This window comes from Alternaria conjuncta (assembly GCF_024043145.1).
Source record: "Alternaria conjuncta strain BMP 0040 chromosome Unknown scaffold_4, whole genome shotgun sequence".
In the NCBI taxonomy this organism is placed as follows: Eukaryota; Fungi; Ascomycota; class Dothideomycetes; order Pleosporales; family Pleosporaceae; genus Alternaria; species Alternaria conjuncta.
The window spans coordinates 271,244-292,709 of NW_026250093.1; the positions used below are offsets into that span (position 1 = coordinate 271,244).

At 53.5% G+C, this 21,466-nt stretch overlaps 6 protein-coding genes across 6 annotated transcripts; 3 read left to right on the plus strand and 3 right to left on the minus strand.

Moving 5' to 3' along the window:
* Positions 1 to 553: 553 nt before the first annotated feature.
* Positions 554 to 7,589, plus strand: J4E85_002896 (putative PKS-like protein biosynthetic cluster; the record flags this gene model as incomplete). Its single annotated transcript, XM_051467169.1, has 4 exons — positions 554 to 896; positions 1,014 to 1,066; positions 1,134 to 1,286; positions 1,428 to 7,589. 4 exons carry the CDS (start codon positions 554 to 556, stop codon positions 7,587 to 7,589), a joined length of 6,711 nt encoding a protein of 2,236 aa, XP_051328328.1.
* Positions 7,590 to 10,280: 2,691 nt separating this feature from the next.
* Positions 10,281 to 11,353, minus strand: J4E85_002897 (uncharacterized protein; the record flags this gene model as incomplete). Its single annotated transcript, XM_051467170.1, has 2 exons — positions 10,281 to 11,232; positions 11,334 to 11,353. The coding sequence occupies 2 exons, from the start codon at positions 11,351 to 11,353 to the stop codon at positions 10,281 to 10,283; spliced, it is 972 nt and encodes a 323-aa protein (XP_051328329.1).
* A 736-nt stretch (positions 11,354 to 12,089) lies between these two features.
* J4E85_002898 (uncharacterized protein) lies at positions 12,090 to 13,253 on the minus strand (the record flags this gene model as incomplete). Its single annotated transcript, XM_051467171.1, has 1 exon — positions 12,090 to 13,253. One exon carries the CDS (start codon positions 13,251 to 13,253, stop codon positions 12,090 to 12,092), a length of 1,164 nt encoding a protein of 387 aa, XP_051328330.1.
* A 533-nt stretch (positions 13,254 to 13,786) lies between these two features.
* On the plus strand, positions 13,787 to 14,881 carry J4E85_002899 (uncharacterized protein; the record flags this gene model as incomplete). Its single annotated transcript, XM_051467172.1, has 1 exon — positions 13,787 to 14,881. The coding sequence occupies one exon, from the start codon at positions 13,787 to 13,789 to the stop codon at positions 14,879 to 14,881; it is 1,095 nt and encodes a 364-aa protein (XP_051328331.1).
* A 1,043-nt stretch (positions 14,882 to 15,924) lies between these two features.
* On the plus strand, positions 15,925 to 19,812 carry J4E85_002900 (uncharacterized protein; the record flags this gene model as incomplete). The annotated part of the gene is made up of 3 exons (XM_051467173.1): positions 15,925 to 17,029; positions 17,078 to 17,186; positions 17,235 to 19,812. The coding sequence occupies 3 exons, from the start codon at positions 15,925 to 15,927 to the stop codon at positions 19,810 to 19,812; spliced, it is 3,792 nt and encodes a 1,263-aa protein (XP_051328332.1).
* Positions 19,813 to 19,983: 171 nt separating this feature from the next.
* On the minus strand, positions 19,984 to 21,273 carry J4E85_002901 (uncharacterized protein; the record flags this gene model as incomplete). The annotated part of the gene is made up of 1 exon (XM_051467174.1): positions 19,984 to 21,273. One exon carries the CDS (start codon positions 21,271 to 21,273, stop codon positions 19,984 to 19,986), a length of 1,290 nt encoding a protein of 429 aa, XP_051328333.1.
* Positions 21,274 to 21,466: the final 193 nt, after the last annotated feature.

The window sequence follows — 21,466 nt, forward strand, 5'->3', positions numbered from 1 at the left end:
ATGGCAGACTACGCCTAGGTCTTCCTCTTTCGACTCTCGAGCGTGGGTTCCTCAGTCTGAAGTATCAAATCACTACTGTTTGCGGGAAGTCATTTCTTTCATGGCGCCGGTAGCCTGGTAATGCGGAACAGCCTGGGAAAGGGCGCCCCCACATCCACATTACAATCTCTAGAGTTCGAGCTCACTCACTACTGGTTGGGAATCCATGATGTGAATGCACCTTCCAGTTGAACTCTAGGGGTGAGCGAGCGCGTTTGCATAACGCCTGCCTGACGCGGACTTGAGGTCAGGCAGGCACTTCCAGCACGCAATTGCCTCAGCAGACGCTGTGTTAACTTGCTCAGGCAGCCGCTCGCTCACCTGTACAGTGAAGTTGCCGCCCCGCATTCCCCAACACCTCACTATAACTCACTGCAGTGCCTGACCTTCTACCCGGTACCTTAAAGTCGCACTTGCCAACACCAGCGACTCACACTTGATCCCTACTTTCTCAACACCTGAACCGACGACACTTCACGATATGAACACCTCCGCCAATAGTGAGCAGCCTTCCATGGCGCCTTCGAGCCAACCCCCTGGCGTGGAGCCCATTGCCATTGTAGGCTTTGGCTTCAAGTTTCCGCAGGATATCACCGACGCCCAGAGCTTGTGGAAGCTACTCATGGAGCGCCGATCAACTATGACCGAGATTCCCAAGAATCGCTGGAATATCGATGGTTTCTACAAGGAGCATGGCCACCGACCTGGTACTGTCAAGAATAGAGGCGGTCACTTCCTCGCAGACGACCCCGCTCGCTTCGATGCTCCTTTCTTCTCCATTCAACCCGCGGAAGCGGAGTGCATGGACCCTCAGCAGCGCCTGTTGCTTGAGACAAGTTATCATGCTCTCGAGAACGGTACGTCATATCTCGAAAACTAACTCTACCCGCGCTGACGTCTACACGCAGCCGGTATCCCTATGCAGGCAGCCATAGGCACTAGGACATCTGTTCACGTTGGCTGTTTACTTCAAGAGTACAGCCAGATCTCTCAGCGAGATGCCCAGATGCCAGGAGACTACCGTATTGTAAGTAATTGCCTATCGATGTACGAACTGCATGCGAGACAAACACTGACCTTGTACCCATCTTTAGGTAGGATCCAGCGGTTTGGCCATGCTTGCCAATCGTCTGAGCTGGTTCTACGACTTCAGCGGGCCCAGTATGACCGTCGATACAGCTTGTTCAGGTGGCCTCGTTGCGCTCCACTTGGCGTGCCAGGAATTGTTGGCTGGAAGCGTAGACATGGTAAGTGACTTCTTAAATAGGTCTGGAGCCTACGTCGACGTGAGGTCGCATACATTGCATGTTTTCATGTTGATGTAGGCTGCAAATCTGTTCAGCCTTTTCCTAGGTTGACGTGATATCATAACTAAAACACGATTATAGTCACTCGTCGGCGGCAACAACTTATGCCTACTTCCAGACTCAACCGCCCTCTTGAGCAGCTTGAACATGATGTCAAAAGATAGTGTTTGCTACTCGTTCGATGAGCGCGCATCGGGTTACGCCCGAGGTGAAGGCTTCGGCGTACTCATCCTCAAGCGTCTGGACAAGGCCGTTGCAGATGGAGACACCATTCGCGGCGTCATACGATCAACTGGATGTGGTCAGGATGGTAATACCCCAAGCATAACGTCGCCTAGCCAATCCGCTCAAGAGCGCCTCATTCGCGAGACGTATGCGCGCGCAGGTCTTGATCTCGGTGACACTCGCTATTTCGAGGCGCATGGTACCGGTACACCCGTGGGAGATCCTTGTGAAGCTGCGGCTATCAACAACGTCTTCTCCTCTCGAACACCTGAAGATCCCATCTTCGTCGGTGCGCTCAAAGGCAACATGGGACATCCCGAGGGCGCCAGCGGTATCGCCGGCGTCATCAAGTCGCTTCTTGTACTCGAGAAAGGCATCATTCCACCCAACGTTTATCCCGAGCGTATCAACCCTGCTGTCGCAGCGGCTGGCCCTAACCTCAAGTTCCCACGCGTACCGGTAGCCTGGCCTACAAGCGGCGTCCGACGAGCGAGCGTAAACTCTTTCGGCTACGGAGGTACCAACGCTCACGTCGTTATAGACGATGCGCTGAGCTTTCTTAGCAGCTCCGGACTGAATGGCCGACACTGCACTGAACTCATCGAGGACAGCCAATTTGCGTCTCAATCGGATATCTCCGGCACCATGGAGAAAGAGGGAGATGACGACGATCGTAGCACGGGTACTAATGTATCATCGGAGCCTCTGGCTGATCTCACCCCATTCACCACCACGGATGACCCCAGCATGCTCCTTGGAGAGGTCGGTGGAAATGTCCCGAAACTGTTGATACTATCTGCGTTCGATGAGCGTGCGGCTCAGCGATCTGTCTCCGCCCTTGAGACATGGATGAGCAACCACGCGAACGAAGACCGTACTCAACTTCTCAGTGATCTTGCATACACGTTGGCTGAGAAGCGAACACCATTCCCGTGGAAGACAGCCTGCGTCGCGTCACCAGATTTGCGGTCGCAACTCACCTTTCCTGCTCCGACACGAGTCAAACAACAAGTAAAACTGTGTTTCGTCTTCACTGGTCAAGGTGCGCAGTGGCATGGAATGGGTCGCGAGCTCTTGGCGTACGAAACCTTTCGAAGCGCTATGCTTGAAGCCGATCGATACTTCAAGTCACTCGGTAGTTCCTGGTCCCTCATCGACGAACTATACCACAAGTCGAAAGAAGAATCTGTCATCCATCAGCCGGAGCTCAGTCAGCCTATTTGCACCGCGCTACAGGTGGCTATTCTCGACCTGCTGACCTCGTGGAACGTTCACGCTTCCATCTCGGTAGGTCACTCTTCGGGCGAGATCGCCGCGGCCTATGCTAGCCGTGCGATCTCACGAGAGTCAGCCTGGATGGTAGCTTATTTCCGAGGGCTGGCCGTTACAATTACCCAAACTCTCAAACCATCTCATGGCGCCATGATTGCAGTTCAGGCTCCTCTCGATGCTTGGAAACATGTGATGGACAAGATGAATGCCGACAATCCCGATGATCCAATCGCTATTGCCTGCTACAACAGCGCGACCAGCTTCACACTTTCCGGTTCACATGCTATCGTTCATCAGCTGGCTGCAGCTCTCAAAGAAGCGCAGATCGAAGTACATGTTCTCAAGGTCAACGTTGCGTATCACTCGCCACACCACATGAATTCAGTCGCCGACATCTATGGGAAGCTACTCCGGAACATTGAAGTTGGAGAGCCGCTAGAGAGCCAGCCATCGTTTGTCTCGAGCGTCACTGGGCAAGATCTCCAATGTCTAGATGAGCTGCGATCCTCCAGCTATTGGCAGCGAAATCTCACTGGGTCAGTACAATTCGCCGCTGCACTACAGGGTGTATGCGCACGGCAAGATGCTTCAAGCTATCTCTTCCTCGAGATCGGTCCGCATTCCGTTCTGCGCTCGCCGCTAGGCGATATTCTCAAACAATATGGAAGGGACATTACAACCGATTACAGCTCTGTCTTGCGTCGGGATCGGGCCGCCGACATTACCGCTATGGAATGTGCAGGAAAGCTAAACACCATGGGTAGCACTGTCGACATAGCTGCAGTGAATATGGACAGCAGGCATAGCCCCAACTTCCTGCCGTCACTTCCACGTTATCAATTCGAAGATAAGAAGAAGTACTGGCTTGAAGGCAGGACGAGCCTTCAATATCGTCAGACACAGTTCGTTCATCACGAGCTTCTTGGCTCGCGCACCCCTGACTGGAACGAACTTGAAGCACGCTGGACGAACCGCATTCTCTTGGATCAGTCACCATATCTCAAAGACCACCAAATCAATGGTCTTTGCCTCATGCCTGCGGCGGGCATGCTTGCCATGGCCATTGAAGCTATGCGCCAGTACTATGGTCAGCGAGCTGAGAGCGCGTGGGGCTACAAGCTCGAAGATGTCAAATTTACGAAGGCTATGACGCTCTCGGCTGATCCACGTGGTACCGAAATACAGCTCACACTCCGACCCGCGATGCTGGAATCCCGTGATGTGCAGCCGGGTTGCATGGGGCACCAGTTCTCCCTCTTCGTCTACGAGGACGGCGGATGGCACCTGTGCTGTGCCGGTTCTGTTTCGATTGAGTACGACGAACGCCATGAGAACCTAGGAGAATACAGCGAACATGCAAAGGCGCTGGATGAGAAGAAGCTCGCCTTCCATTCGGCTTTGGACGAATGCCGCGTCGATATCAACAGCGCTGACATCTACGGTGCATTCGATGAGGCCGGCCTCACCTATGGCCCAACTTTCCGGGGCATGCGCAATGTCAAGTGGGATCGAAACAATCAGGCGGTTGGCACAATTGGACTTCGAGACTGGCAGACGCACGCAAAGTTTGACTACAGTGATGCGCACCTCATTCATCCCGCTGCGCTGGATACCATACTTCAGATGACATTTCCAGCGTATTCTATCTATGCCAAGGACTCTTCAGCCACCACTGTACCGACTGGTTTCAGTAAGGCTTGGTTCTCTGCAAACTTGCTGCGCGAATCTTCCGATGCGCAAGATGTTAGGGTACATGCGAAGGTCTCAGGACGTGGATTTCGCAACAAGCTCTTCTCCGTCACTGCAGCATTTGCCCACACGCAAGAACTCTGCTTCTACGGCGATCTCGAAACTACGACTATTGGTCGTAGCGACCCGTCCACAGAGAAGAAGGACGTGCCGCGCAGCCTCTACCGCATCGACTGGAAGCCAGCTGGCTTCGATCACCTAACTACTTCGTCTACTTCATCAGCCTCTTCTAAATTCTGCATTCACATCATCTACGACGAAGCGGATTCATCACAGGTGGACTTGATGCAGAATCTTCGCCGAACAATGTCAGCACAAGACGAGCTTGGTGTTGCCTTGGTAGCATGGAGCTCTGTATCAGAACATGACCTTGATAAGGCTACCTGCGTGTTTCTTGCTGGTCTGGACGGCAATTTACTTCGACACATGCAAGAGGACGGACTCGAGAAGATCAAGACCTTGATATCGAACGTCAATGCCCTGCTGTGGGTCACGTTCCAGCATCGAGCTCTTGACCAGAGCCCTACCGAAGGCCTTGTTTCAGGACTAGTACGTACGCTAGCAACGGAATCTGAAGACTATCGGCTCGTAAGCATCAGCCTCAATTCGGATAACGGACTTGACGTAGCCGCTGCCAATATTACGACAATTACCAAGACACTGTTAGATCCACAACCCGACCCGGAGGACGAGTACTGCGAAATTGATGGCCAGCTCTGCATTCCACGTGTGGTCGACGACCCGGAACTCACTGCTCAAGCACTGCCTACCGAAGATACTTTAGTTACTGTCACCAAACCTTGGAGCGAGCTTGACAGCCCAAAGTTGACCATCGGCGCGGCAGGCATCCTAAGTACACTGCATTACGAGCAGGCTTCCGACAACATTGGAGAGCTTGAGCCGGATGATGTTGTCGTTGAAATCAAGGCTGTTGGACTCAATATGCGGGACGTCTCGGTAGCACTTGGCCAGGTCCATGATGAGACCTTCGGAAGCGAGATCGCTGGAGTCGTGGTACGCACTGGTTCATCGCACGATGGGGGCTTCCAGATTGGTGATCGCGTTTTCGGTGTCACACGAAATGGCATTGCGCAAATTGCCCGCTGTAAGTTCTCACAACTGCACAAGATGCCGGACGGTATGAGCTTCTGCGATGCTGCTGTTTATCCAGTGGCATTCTGTACGGCCTACTACGGCTTGAAGCAGTGTGTCGGTATTCAGGGTGGCGAGTCCATCTTGGTCCACGAGGCTGCTAGCGCGCTCGGCCGAGCGATCATCCAAATCGCCGTTCTCCACGGATATACGAAAGTCTTTGCGACTGTAGGCACACCTGAAGAAGCGGCTTTCCTGGAGAAGAACTTCAACGTTCCGACGTCGAACGTGTTCCTCACTGGCAATCTCGACTTCCAGCATGGTATCCTCCGTTTGACAGGAGGACGAGGTGTCGATGTTGTGCTAGGCTCTGAAGAACTCTTGCAAGATTCTTGGCCATGTATCGCTTCGTTCGGACGCTTTGTTGGCGTTGGAGAAAAGGACGTCTTCAACTCGACCGCGAATGGCTCAAACGAGATTGTGGTACCTCCTACAACGAAGAACATTACTTTCATCAGCGTCAACTTCCAGGACCTGGCACAGAGCCATTTGTTTGCTGGCATCTTCGTAGATGTGCTATCACTGATGGAAGGTGGTAAGATCACCATGTCTCTACCTCCGACCGTGTTCAGGCAGGGTAGTATTCAGCAGGCTTTCCAGTCGCTCAAAGATGGAGAGACGCTTGGAAAAGTAGTCATCGAGATGGCTGACGACGAGATTGTGGAGTTGGAACTTTCGCCAGATTCTGACAAGCCATTGTTCTCTTCGGACGCCAGCTATCTTGTCGCTGGCGCATTTGGCGGTATCGGCCAGAGCATTGCTACGTGGATGGTACACAATGGAGCCAAGCATCTAATCTTGCCGTCACGATCAGCAGTCGAGGGTACTGGATCTGAGCGCGATTACTTCATGCAAGGACTGATGGCACAAGGCGCCGCAGTGTATGCTCCAGTATGCGACGTCGCCGACTATGACCAGCTTAAGGAGACCCTTGCGTCATTCCAAGCTCTTCCGCAAATCAAAGGGTGTGTCCAAGCAGCAATGGTAATGCGCGACTCTTCCTTCGCAAAGATGTCGAGCGAGAAGTGGCACGAGTCACTCGCGCCCAAGGTAGACGGCTCCTGGAACCTACACCAGCTTCTACCTGCCGATCTCGACTTCTTCGTCATGTTGTCATCTTCCACCGGTATCATGGGCTCGTTCGGTCAATCAAATTACACCGTTGGCAACACATACCAGGACGAACTAGCGGCCCATCGTATGCGTCACAGCCAACGTGCTCACACCCTCGCTTTGAGCATGGTCACCGGTGTTGGCTACGTCGCTCAGAACGAGCAAGTACAAGCTTTGCTCCGCGTGCGGGGTATGCTGGAGGAGGTGCCCATGAGCGACATCTACAAGCTGCTACGCTTCTGCTGTGACCCCGAACGCGTCGATGCAAGCACCGTGGGGTCCCAGATCATCACACCCTTGACCCTGCCGGCGGATCTCCGTGCCATGGGCATCGTGGCACCTCTCGGTAGTACGCGGCCGTTATACCACTACCTCGACACGCTCCCTTCGCGCTTCTCTTCTGACAACGCGACCGCCGAAGCCAAGAATCGCCCTTCATACAAGCTCTCAGAGGCCACGAACCTCGCTCAAGCCACCGATATTGTTGTCGATGCGATCCAGAACCAGCTTTCCAGTCTCTTGGTTGTCAGCAAGGACGACATCGATCCTCAAAAGGCGATCTATCGGTATGGCGTGGACTCGTTGGTCGCGGTGGAGATGCGGAACTGGTTTTCGAAGGCTATCGGAGCGGACGTTGGGACTGTGGATATCATGAGCGATATTAGTATCTGGCTGTTGGCTGTCAAGGTTGCGGGAAAGAGTAAGTTTGTCAAGGAGGAGGTGAAGGAGTAGAATGCCACAGCAGAGATGGGAGTGCAGCTTGACGCAGACCGGGGTCTGGTCTCGCGCTGGTCAGTGAAGTGAACTGTGTCATTATATACATACATATATTTCAATGTATTGTGTTGTCAGCTTCTAGGTGTCATTGCAAGATCCACCAAAACATGCTGATGACGCCGGTGTTCGTTAAGAACGAACCTTGGAAGTGACGCGACGCGACGCGACATGACGCGTGCGGGCTTGCTGCTGACTCATCCGCACTAGAGCTCGGCAATCCGGTAATATTCGTTGGAGCACCCAAACATCACCCAAGCAATCGCTCCTCTGCCCTCCTATGGCCATGATATCGGAGGCCAAGAAACAGCGAATACCCCGAAAAGAGCATCTTCCCAAATCGCTTACCACTCCGGCAACTCCTGGGCAGCAATCACCTACATCAGTCACGTATCAGCATCGTCATCACAGCAGTCGTTTCAGGGCTATCAGTAAGAGCTAGAAGTATGGGAATACATGAAATCCAGGCCATTAGATCGTCTTCTTCCCCCTGTCGCCATCTCACTTCTCTACCATCAACCCTTTAATATCCGTTTCCAGATCCTCTTTACAAGTGCAGCTGCTTTCGTCATGATACACATCTTCAGGTCTCGCGACCGGGCATCCATCCGCCTCGATCTCAAAGGTGATATCTTCAGGAGTAAGACTCAGCACTTTCTCCGTCAGAATCCTCTCCCACCATCCCAGCATCTCCCCCGTAATCCGCGCATCCACCCAGATTCGGGATCCATCGAATGTGGTACGCCAATACCCACGCGCATCAAGGACGATGCGCAGAGTCTTCAGCTTGGGGATGTTCTGCTGCCAACTCCTTGGTATCTGTCTTGCCGGCTGCCAGAGGAGACCTAAGCCTCCGTAATCATGACGAGAAACTGACTGGAACCGGAATTCCAAGTGGCGGATTTCGCTCCCGACACGTAGCGATGGTCGATGTCCGTAATGTAGCGTATAGTCTGTGACTTGGAAGACGTTGTTATTGTAATATGCTGCTTTTGCTATGGTCGCGAAATCTGTACGGAGTAAGGGAAGGAGGCGTAGCTTCATTAGGGCCCAGTGTTTTGTGTAAGTGATTGGAGTTGGGAAGGTTAGGTGCTGCCCCAGAACCATTATTCTTAGCTCTGCTGGAAGCTTATTCCAGTATTGGAAGAAGGTTGAGTCTTCCGAGTCGGCATGCACTAGTGAGTTTGCGGAACCTGTGGTTGTAGTGACTTGATTGGGCATTGTTGTTGTGGAGTAGAATCGGTGGGGTAAGCTTGGTGAGTTGGGGAAAGGAACGATTGATATGCTGATGGATGACATGGTCTATACGGCTACATGGAGGGTGTTTTTACATAATCGCTGACCAAGCTGGTAGTAGTGAACCGCATTGTAGGTGGAGGTGAAAGCAACCTCACATCACTTGTTACGTGGGATTTGCACGCGCTCCGCACGACCCTTGTTGCTATATAGCTCACTTTCTAACCATCTCGAGGTGTTTGTGAATAGCAAATGCTCCGAGTCAGCAAATGCTCCGAGTCAACAAACAATAATCTATTCACTCACGTTCACAATGACTTCCTCGCCTCGAAGCCACTCACCACCGTCACATGTATGTCGACCGCTACCGCACCCCAGGAGACAGCGTCTTTCCATCCATGGTCAGACTTACCTACTGAACTCCAACTAGAAGTCCTCGGTCACGCCCTTACCTTTCCCGAGCCTATAGATAACGATACCAGTTACCAAGCGGCGAGCTTGTTGATACCAGTTTTGCGCTGTGGCAACACAGAGCTGGCCGCGCTCGCCCGTGAAAGCTGTAAGTGAAATGGGGGGTCTGGTCAACTAGGCTCTGCACATCTAAATCAACAACTGACAGAGGCAGACTACAAAAGCAACAAATTCGTCACCACAATTCCTTTTTTCTCGCCGTTCTTTCCTAAATTCCCTCCACTTGATGCGTGTAAGTGGATCCGGAGATTCGAAGTCACTTTCAATCTCTACACATCACGACCGAATGACCAAAACCTCGATATGGATACAGCTTGGAGAGTTCTGGTTGCGTCCACTCAGATGACACCAGGCCAAGATGTCACGCGTGAAAGCGCTGTCCTACAAGCAATTCGACGCTCTACCAAGTGGCAGACGCGTTTCCCCAATCTGAAAACATTCCATCTCAAGATCAAGATTCGCACCGATCCCACAGACCTTGTGAGGTACTACTTGTCACGTAGAAAACCGTCGCCGCCTATTTTCCGATGCATTCATGGCTTCAAAGACGCTGTGCTTGACGCTTTGCGGCGTTGTGAGCATCGAATGCAGGCTAAAGAGGTTGTGGTTCGGGTGTATTGCGAGGGCTGTAGAAACACCGGACTGTCTCAAACTCAGCCGGCTCGAGTCACAGAGCATCAGATATCAGCACCGCCATGCACGTGTGAGCATGAGTTGGAAGAAGGTCTGGCCAAAATGTTTGGAAGAGACTAAGAATTGTCTTGAGTAGGAGAGACACGATAATTGTAGTACAGACGTTCGTTATGTTGGCGGGAAAGCTGTGAACCGGGGGACGCATTCAGGCGGTACATTCAAGCCCGTGCCACAGCATGACGCATACGGATCATCTACACAGATACGTTAGCAACGTATCGACTCCCATCGTTTGAGAGGAGGAATGTATTACATACCTGATATCCTAGTGCCAGTCGATGACATTAATGCACGCTTGTACGAAGCTGACTTGCCCACAACATCTCCTTCCCATTTACCGGTCGAAATCAGCCCCTCGATGACACTTTCGAAGTACCAAAGCTGCGGACATAACTCCAGCACCTCCAGAATCCTCTGATTCTGCCACGGCATGACGATACCAGATCTAGATTCAACCTGGAGAGAGCGGAGTTGAGGTCCAATGGCTTCACAAACCCTCGTGACTGCTTTGTCAAAGCTGCCAACATACATGTTCGACGTGCTTCCAGCAACCAGCTTCAGATCTGACAACAGTGGCACAGTTCCCAAGAAACTTTGGAGAGTAGCGTAGTCGATAGAGGACGGGTTCAAACTCAGCGTGTGTAGCTTGGGTACTAGACCAGCGATCTCTCGTAGCAGGTGTTCGGAATTAGTGGATGCCACGTCCAAGATGCGCATCTCACTCCAGTCCATGGCGTAGGCCCAATCGCTGCAGTGCTTGGGGCTAAACTCGTAGGCATGCGCAAGGTCATCAGCCCTGGAGATGACCAGCTCTTCGAGCGTGGGGAACGTGTCCGTTTCCTGGAATCGGAAATGAGATCCGCCAACGGCCATAGCCGTGTAGCTGTTGCGTTGACTTCTCGCAGCCATGGTAAAGTGTTGCTGTTTGCTGAGACGCAACCGTAGGACCTTGAGGTTGCGGCCCCGCATGAGTAATGTCTTGAGCTTGGAGAGATCGCTGTTTTCGTCCTGCAGACGTGTTGCTCCCCGATGGAAGCACCGGACTGTAATATCGAGTGTGTGGAGCTGAGGTGATGACAGGAGAGCTTCATCTAGAGCAAGATCCTTGCGGTTGTGGTTCGTGACTTTCAATTGAGCTGAAGGATGATTGCGGTGCAGCGCCTCGAGAACATGCAAGGGGATGGCGTGGTTGGCGTTCCAACTAAATGATGCAAGGTTTTGTGTGCATTCTATAATGTGTAGAATCGTCGCGGGGGAGATGTAGCTATGGTCGGGATAAGATGGGATGACCAAGTGACGCACTGTTTTCGCCAATCTACCATCGTTCCGTTTAAGACTGCTCACGATGCTTGTGGGGGAACCGGGTCCGCTTTTCTTGGGTCTGCCCGAGGTGATAGTACGAAAAGGCCATCCCAGGCCATTGGTGATGCGTGCAGTCATAGTTGAGCCTCGCTCTTTGCAAGCACCCACGGTGATAGTGCGGAAGATAACTGGCTCGCATTGATTGCGACATGTAAGCGAAACAAGACTGAGCGAGATCTGGTCTGACAGTGAGAGCTAGACAAATGTTAATATAAGTCAAAGTGGTTTGCACTGGTGAGGCGCACTTGATCAAGAACAAGGCGATATATGTCTGTCGGTAACTCGGGTAGCTTCATCTTTCGTTTGCTGATTACTGGCGAGTCTGAACGTGGAAAGGCGAACACGATACGCGATACTTGATAGCGACGTGCAAAGAAAATGCGCAACTAATCCAGAGTATCAATGAACGAGCTTACGTGCATGCCTTTCGTCTTTATGATGATAATGCCGCGAGGCTGTGATCGCATCGCATATTGTGGCGCCGTGGCTGGGGTCGCAGGCAGACACGGAGGGGCAAGCTGCGCCACGCTGTGTGCCTGAGTTCCGGACATGTATCAGACGACCACACGCGCCTTGTCGCAGCAACGCAACCGAGAAATCGAGATAGCTAGTTGGTTCACGTAATAACAGGATTATGATGCATGATGCGAGCGGGACAGTATTCGATGGTTACCTTTTGTACGGCGAGTGATTGTGCTATTGCAATAGTGTTTCCTGCTCTTCCTTTGAGATACCGAAGAGATATAGTACATCCAGCATGCTTTTGGAGTTGAGACGAGCAGGAGCTTGCATCTGCACCTTTGGCTTCGCGTGGAAGGCGACGCCCAGACCGGCTACGCTCATCATAGGAAGATCGTTGGCGCCGTCGCCAACACATATGACCTGTTCGAGGAGTATATTCTCTTTCTCGGCAATTTCTAGGACGTGTTGGCGTTTCTTCTGAGCGTGCACAATCTCACCGGTCAGTTCGCCTGTGAGTGTGGCTCCGTCTTCGGAAACGACCAGGTGGTTAGCAAAGGCGTAGTCAAGACCAAGTTGCTGTCCCATCCATCCTGTTAGGGGAGTGAAGCCTCCGCTGAGCACTGCTGTCTTGAAGCCCAATCGCTTCAGAGCGGTGATAAGATCCTTGACGCCCTCGTTCAATGTTATCCTTGGCTTCAGCGTCTCGAAAACACTGCTTGGCACGCCCTTGAGCAGTTTGCATCGCGCGCGTAGGCTAGCCTCGAAGTCGAGCTCACCGTTCATGGCAGCAGACGTGATGGCAGATACCTCCTTCTCGACACCTATCAGCGAAGCGATCTCGTCAATGACCTCTTGCTGTATGAGGGTGCTGTCCATGTCGAAGACGGCAAGCCTCTTGTAGCGCCGATGTATGGTGTCTGCCTGGAAGACGCACTCGACGTTCCACTCGCGCTCGAAGCGCGACACGGCTTCATGCCTGCGCAACGTCTCAAGCGCGACGGGCGAGGCGCTTGGCAAGGGGAACGTGACTTCGACTACCCTACAGAGCTTGCTTGCCTCCAGCCTTTTGCTCGTTATGGTGTTCTGCTCCAAGCCAGTTATGATGCTGGTGAGGGTGACGAAGAACTCGGTGAGGCAGCTTTGGCTGACGTAGCTTCCGTAGAGATTGTCGCGGGCGTTGGGCCCAGGTGTTGGTGGTTCGAGGGGGTAGTCTGCGAGATTCTCGGTGGGGACGGCGCCGTCCTTCAGCGACTCGAGCGAGGCAGAGGGGATTGGGTCGCCGGGACTTCGGGGCGACAGATCGGCGTGCTGGAAGAAGTTGGGCGTGTCGGCCTTGTAGAAGAGCGTCGCGACGATGTGCGAGGCCGACACGTCGAGGGCGGGAGGTTTGGCCGCCATGATGGGATGGATCGGGAATAGCTTGGTCGCGATGCTTTCGGACCTTTAGTACCCAGGTGGTCCAGAGGAGCGGACGCGGATGAGGAGCAGCGAATGTGTGACTTGTTTGCAAGGCGGGGATGCTTGCGAATGGAAATTTCGGCAGGGGTTCAGGCACAGCAGCGCTAGCCTGACAACCCCACCAGCTCATCATCTTACCACGACCATGTCTGACGGCTGATCGACCTCGCATTCGCGTGTGCACTCCTCGGTCGTACTTCTCCCCTTAGTTGCAGACTATAGATAATGCGACAAGCTCAACACTGGGGCAGCCTATCATGGCCGCGGGCTCCCACTCGACTAGGTGGATGGGCTCCCTTACGCTCGCGAGCCGAGGCTGCTCTCCTTAGTGCGCCAGGTGAGAGCTCCCCGGGGCCTGCACCTCCACGGGCGTACATGCGGGTACCTCACGATATAAGAGCCATACCCAGCCTCACCCTCATAGTCCCCCATAGTACTTGTTCAAACACCTTCAATCAGCGACAACCACTGCAATGGACGACTACAAACCACAGAAACCGAACGTCCTTCAGTCGCCGCCTATCGACATCACCGTCCCCTACGATGCAGCTTGGGTGAAGGGCAAGGTCGTACTCATCACGGGAGGAGCCAGTGGCTTTGGCGCGGGCTTCGTGCGGAAATGGGTAGCTGATGGCGCTACAGTCGTCGTGGGAGATATCAGTGTTCAGAAGGGAGACGCGCTCTGCCGTGATATCAACAAAGACAGCAAGAACGGCGGCAAAGCCCACTTCGTGCACTGCGACGTGACGGACTGGCAGTCGCAGGTCGACCTCTTCAAGAAGGCAGTCGAGCTGAGCCCGCACGGGGGTATCGACACGGTCGTCGCAAATGCAGGCATAGCAGGTCGCGACGTCCTCCAAGAACCTGCAAACCTCGATGCGGCTGCACCACCCCCACCCGTCTTCAAGATCATGGACGTGAACCTCACTGGTGTGCTATACACCACCCACCTGGCCTGCTTCTGGCTGCCCAAGAACCCTGGCTCCAGAGACTGCAGCTTGAGCTCGAAGCCCTCCACTACCTCCCCACGCGATCGCCATATCCTTCTGCTTGGCTCCATCGCCTCTCTCGGTCCCATTGCCATACAACCCCAATATTGTGCCGCAAAGCACGCGGTGCTTGGTCTTTTCAGGAGTTTGAGGGTGACAAGCGGCCTTCAAGGCATCCGCGTGAACCTGCTTTGTCCATACTTCATCGATACACCCATCGTGCCTGCCAGTGCGCGCTTCATACTCGCGGGAGGCGGCGTGGGCAAGGTGGAAGATGTCGTTGACGCAGGTACGCGCTTCGTAGCCGATTCTCGCATACTTGGTCGGGCGCTGGTTATAGGACCCAAGATGCATGTGCGTCAAAAGGACAATGGCGAGTGGGATCTGGTTACGCCCGGCGCACCTGGCAGTATCGAAACGGCAATTTTCGAGCCCTATGCCGACGATTGGGAGGACCAAGATCAGTGGAACCGCACCTTCATCAAGATCTTGAACATGGTCCAGGCTGGACGGGGCTGGGCGGGGTGGGCGCAGGACGTTGTCAAAGCATCCTTGTACAGTCTGGGGTTCGGGCGATGATTCGCATCATCGCGAAGCTTGGCAGGGCTCTTCCCTCGAGCACGGTGCGAACTGCGATTGAGCTAGAAGCTTGGGATTTTCCAATAAAGCTTCCACATAGATAATCGACTTTTTCTTGCCCGTGCTGCAATGACCACATTCTTCTGCGCGAAATGCACCTCGATGCGCTGGCCTACTGCGGTGGTTCTTACCTAGGTACAAGCATCATCTGACCCTACAACAACGCGGTCACCATCATGCACTAGAAGCGGCAACGACCTAGCTAAATTTGCTCGAACTCTACCAAAAGCATCTGCGGATCGACAGCCGGCTGCTGCTAGAGGCCGACCATAGCGCATTCGGAGAGTATGCAGAGCAGCCCGGATAGGTCGGGACGCTACACGCTTAGGGCTGCATCATAGGGTCACGATCGCTGTGCTGTATTGGCTTCATGCATCGAACTTGAAAACATGCCGAATCATCCATACCATCTCAGCAGTGGCGCCACGTCTACACATGCTACGTTCCTTGTTAGCATCTCGTGTCCAGTGGTGTACGAGCGGCACGCACATTGGTGGGGGAGATTGCCATGTTTCAAGGCATGGGATTGTGATCCCTGTCGCGCGACCTCGGCAAAAAAGAGTCGCCCAAGAACGCCCAGGCACAATTTCAAGACCATCGAATTAACCCGACCAAGTTAACTCCCGCGTTGGCGCCTTCCGTTAGATCCACATTGCAAATGTTTGGACGTGATGTCATGCCGCCTGTTCCTGCTGGTGCTGCTGTCCACCGAGTGGCCTTGATCGGCCGCTACGACCACCCACGCCATCCGCACATGGGTTTATTCACCTTTTTGCGCGCCCGTTGTCCGGATCCAGGCGACTATACGAAAAGCTTTGTTGGCGCATGCAGGTGAAGCCGGGTGTCGCGTGTCCCTTCAGGCTTAGACTTCGCTCTTTCTGCGCTGTCACCATCATCGCGCTGTCACTACCGGCAACGCGGAACCGTCACTGACCCAGATCTTCCGACCCACCAAGACGCCAAACCTCTTCGCACAGCTCACTATGGCGAACCCTACGCCTAGTCCCAAGCGCGAGGGTCTCGTCTCGCCCATTGGTATGGTCATCGAAGAGCCGACCTTTCCGAATATCCCTGGCCAAGAGCCCACCACGCCCACGCCCGTCCAGAACAATTCGACCGCACACATGGCTCAACCAGCAGGCGTATCGTCGCCAGACCAGCCCATCGATGCCCCACGAGACACCGTGGAGTCTACCCCCGATGATCAGGACTACTTCGCGTCGACGACGCGTCCCACACAGCAGAGATGGGCAACGGAACGGCCGAAGCCCTCTGTGCGACACTCTCTGCTAGGAAGGATGCAGAAGCCCCGCCAGGCAAGACCAGCCGCACCCGAGAGAGCAGCAACAATCACCTTCGACCCCGAATCCGAATCCTCAGACTCCTCAGACGATGAGAGAGAACTCCCCCGCAAGAGCCTCGGCCATGCAGACGACCTCACCAAGCAAGCAACGCGCCAGCCTCGCGGACGTCGATCGGGGCCCTTTTCTCGTCTCAAGATCGCCAATGAGCATTTCAACACAAAGGGCAGGGTATCCAAGGCGGACGGACGTCTGAAGCTTAGTATACTGGAAGAGAACCTTGGCAGTGGATACATCGCAAAGGCTCTGGGCACAGCTTTCAAGAAGAATGGCAACGACGACGAGCAAGGCCCTACGAGTTACGACGATGCCGGGGCTACCAAGATTAGCCCTGAGGATGACGAGATGGAACATGATCCTTCACGAAGAATCAAGCTCAACATTGTTATTATCATCATTGGTTCACGCGGAGATATTCAGCCTTTCATCCGGATTGGCAAGATTCTGAAAGAAGACTACGGACATCGCGTTCGCATGGCCACACACCCGGCTTTCAAGGATTTCGTCGAAAAGGACTCGGGCCTAGAGTTCTTCTCTGTTGGTGGTAACCCGGCAGAGCTGATGGCGTTCATGGTCAAGAATCCTGGACTAATACCGAACATCGACACCATCAAGGAGGGTGAGATAGGCAGGCGAAGGAGCCAGATGTACGAAATGTTTCAGGGCATGTGGCGTGCTTGCATCAACGCAACCGACGACGAGACGGATAAGACGAACGTGAAAATGAGTAAGTTGCTCGGATACATTCGTGCTACACATGACTAACATCACGTAGTGGGTGACAAGGCACCTTTCGTTGCAGACGCTATCATTTCAAATCCGCCAAGTTTCGCACCCACTCATATTGCTGAGAAGCTCGGCATTCCGCTACACATGATGTTCACGTAAGTACTTGAAATGTAGGCTTGCGAGTCAGTACTAACACTCGGCAGCTTCCCCTACACGCCTACGAGCCAGTTTCCTCATCCACTTGCCAACATCAAGGCCAGTAACGTCGAAGCCACCTACAGCAATTTCATGTCGTATCCGCTCGTCGAGATGATGATGTGGCAGGGCCTCGGGGACCTTATAAATCGCTTCCGTACCCAAGTCTTGCATCTCGAGGAAGTAAGCAGGATATGGGCACCCGGTCAACTGTATCGGCTCAAGGTACCTTATACCTACATGTGGTCACCCGGTCTCATCCCAAAGCCAAAGGATTGGGGCCCAGAGATCGACATTTCCGGTTTCGTCTTTCTGGATCTTGCTTCCTCATTTACGCCACCGGATGAGTTGAAGAAGTTCCTGGACGATGGGCCTCCCCCAATCTACATTGGGTTTGGCTCCATTGTTGTAGATGACCCAGACGAATTCACTAGTCTGATCTTCGAAGCGGTCAAGTCCGTGGGCTGCCGTGCCCTTGTTTCGAAAGGTTGGGGTGGCTTTGGCTCCAACGCAGATTGCCCGGAAAATGTTTTCATGCTTGAGAACACACCGCACGATTGGTTGTTTCCCAAGTGCAGTGCGGTTATCCATCATGGAGGCGCTGGTACGACTGCTATCGGCCTCAAGTGCGCCATACCGACAATGATTGTACCCTTCTTTGGCGATCAGCCATTCTGGGGTGCAATGGTCAGTAAGGCAAAGGCCGGAGCACACGATTGTATACCGTACAAGAAACTCAACGCAGAGAGACTAGCGGAGGGTATCAAGCAATGTCTGACTGAAGAAGCCAAAGAGAACGTGAAGAAAATCGCAGACAGCATTGCGAAGGAAGGCGACGGAGCGCTCAACGCCGTGCGCTCCTTCCACAGGTCATTACCACTTACCGGCGCGGGCAGCATGCGTTGCGACTTCCTCGACAACCGTGCGGCAGTATGGAAGATCAAGAATACCGAGGTCAAGCTGTCCGCACTCGCTGCCGAGATCCTGGTAGAGAAGAAGAAGCTCAAGTGGAGCGAGTTGCGACTCATACGACACTACGAGTGGAACGACTTTGGTGGCCCAGGCGAGCCAATCACTGGTGTCTGGGGCAGCCTGATGTCGTCATTCTCTGATGCGGCTGCCGGTGTAGGAGGCATGCCTGTCGAGATGGGGAAGAGCATAAGGAAACGGGAGCAAATTAAAGAAAAGAAGCGCAAGCACCATGAACGCCACGAGCACAAGAAGGCTACACTAGCCAAAGCAAACGCCGACAGCGCAAATGGAGCTGAAAAGATGAAGCACAACAAGAGTGAACAAGACGGATCCAGGCCACAAGCAAATCGCAACGAATCTTCCATTTCGAAGATCACGGAACCGGACGAAGAGCTGGCTGAGGAGCTCGGCCGCGAAGCTGCTTTTGGGTTCAGAAAGACAGGTCACGCTATCGCTCGATTCCCCATGGACTTGACACTCGCCATTACTCAAGGTTTTCACAACGCTCCACGTCTCTACGGAGATGAAACTGTACGCAGACCACCCCGAGTCACTGGTTTCCACTCAGGTACGCGCGCCGGCCGCGATGAGTTTCTCTACGGCGTAAAGGACGGCGTTTCGGGCCTTGTCACCCAGCCCTACAATGGCGCGAAACAGAACGGTGTTATAGGCGCAGTCCGAGGCGTAGGTTTCGGTATTGGCGGCTTCGTGCTCAAAGACATCGCAGCTCTACTTGGCCCTCTGGCATATACGATGAAGGGGCTTGACGCGGAATACATGAAGCGGTACCAGCCTACCAACTACCTCCGCCGTGCACGCATTGCTGAGGGGCAGAAGGAGCTGACGATGTTGGAGTCAAAAGCTCACATTACGGCAATCAAGGAAGCTCAAAACGGAGCCAAGCGACCTTCCGAGAAGAAGGAATCCGTGGAAGAGAATGTAGTTATCCGATGGAAGGCTCTACAGAAAACGATCGCAGACGAGAAAAAGCAACACAAGAACGGAATCGTTGGCTCTCTCACAGGTCGAGGGGACCACAAGGAAGGCCAACGCGTCGGACGCAAGTCCACTGAGGTCGCCAAGAAGGATGCCAGGCGATCTCAGTCCAAAGGAAGGCCAAACACCCATGCGCCCAACGACAAGCCCGGTAAAGTTCTTCCAGAAGACCAGTCCAAAGTGACGGATCCCGGAAAAGCGCGAAGAAGCGTTGACGGCAACGCAAGAGGTGGAGGGATGCACCGGATGAGCACTGCGCCAACCACCACTTTGGAGCATGGCGAACACCTTGAAAGAGAAGAGCTGCAGCTTCCTCCAAGATATCAGGCGACTGGTGATGCTGCGTTGAAAGAACAAGACACAAATTCGCTTGGTGCAGCACACCTAGGTGATGACGCAAAGAACAAGTCTGATCCTGAGCTTGCTAGCCCAATCACTGAGGCTAACAACTTGGGACCTACAGATACGAAGGGTGGATTGGATGTTGCGGATCGTCCTTCCGCAGATGGCTCCGATGAGACGAGGGTGGATAGCGATCTCACCGATTGGGCTGCTGTAAGGCAGAAGACTGATGGTTTGGCATCGACCAATGAGCCGCCTAGGGTGGTTGGTGTGTAGAGACATGGCGGCTTTGCATCACATTACCTGTAGCGTGGCGTTGTTGGCCATTGTCGTCTTTCAGTACTGGTTCATCACCCATATTTTTTCTTTCCATTCCATTAGTTAGTTTTACATTAGAGGTTCTAATAACTGAGATACCCATACTTGTACACTACAATCCGGATCGCATCATACTCGCAGCGATTTCGCGATCACGCTTTCAAAAGCCGCATACTCAGGTAGCTTGAAGCCATCATCCCTACTCTCCGTATCTCCAAGCCACGGACCGACCCACTCCCACCTCAGAACCATCGACACCAGCTTCACGAAACCGTGCAAGATCGTCCTCTTCCAAGCCGAACCTGGATGCATGAACCCCGGTACAAAACGCGACATGACCTGACTCTGCACCACGAACGGTCGAAACTTGGCCTCGTAGCTGGTAAGCGCTTCAGTAAGACTGTCAAACGTCGTAGAAGAAGCAGGTTCGTCAACACAGCTCAGCTCACCCGCCAAAACATACGCCCCCAGCACCGCAAGCGACGTGCCCATGCCCGTACACGGACTAGGACAAAACGCCGCGTCACCCAGACAAATCACACGATTGCGACTCCATCGCTTCATCTTGACCTGATTGATAGCGTGGAAGTAGAAGTCTGGCGCCGTAACCATGGCATCAACAAGTCTCTTGCTAGCCCACCCTGCATCTGCGAATTCCTGCACGACAAGTTCTTCCTGAGCCTTCCTCCCCGCTCTACTCGCCTTATCCCAAGCGAGTGTCTGCGCGGGGGTTGATGGCATGAAAGTGAACATCGCACGGGTCGTACCGTGAGGATCTGGACGCGTGGCAACCGTGCGTGAGCCTTTTGCGACGAAGATGTCCCACCAGGGTGCATCCGAAGGGAGTCTTGGTATGGTGAAGTAGGCGGCGTACATGCCCTTATGTTCGATAGAGACGTCTTGGGCTGGGAAGACCAGACTGCGTGTTTTGGACCATTGGCCGTCTGCTGCGATGAGGAGGTCGTAGGTGCGTGTTGTGCCGTCGCTAAGTAGGACTTTGACGCATGAAGAGTCGTTTTGGAGGATTTGCTTGATTGTGGTGTTGAATAGGTAGGTTACGTTGGATTGGGAACTTGTTGCTTGGTGTAGGAGTTTTGCGAGGTCGCCGCGTAGGATCTCGTATTCTGATGTTGGACTTGCGGAACCGCCTTCTTTGATGGGGAAGGGCGCGATGGGGGTTCCTTGCGAGTTGATGAACCGCGTGCCGAGTTCTTTAGTGTTGTAGTGCTCGACCTGTGGCATTAGGCCCATCTTTTTGATGCAGGTCACCGCGCTGCCTTGTATGTCGACATTCTGGCCGTGGGGCTGGAGGGAGGCGGATTTCTCTAGGATAGTGATGGTGTGCTTGGGATTGATGGAGAGCCAGTACGCTAGGGCTGGGCCAGCGATACCTGAGCCGACAATCAAGATGTTCATCATTTTTTGTCCTTCAAAGTGAGTCTGGTTCAAATTCTGGGTAGCTCAGATGGTGAAGCGATTTGTCTTGTGCGGGCGAGGCTTGGGGTTCTTTTGAACGATAATGCCCAGGAGGTGAATGATGTCTTGCCATAATAGTAGGCGTCATCGTCATATATATACGACATTGACACGTTCTCTGCGATAGCTAAATGTA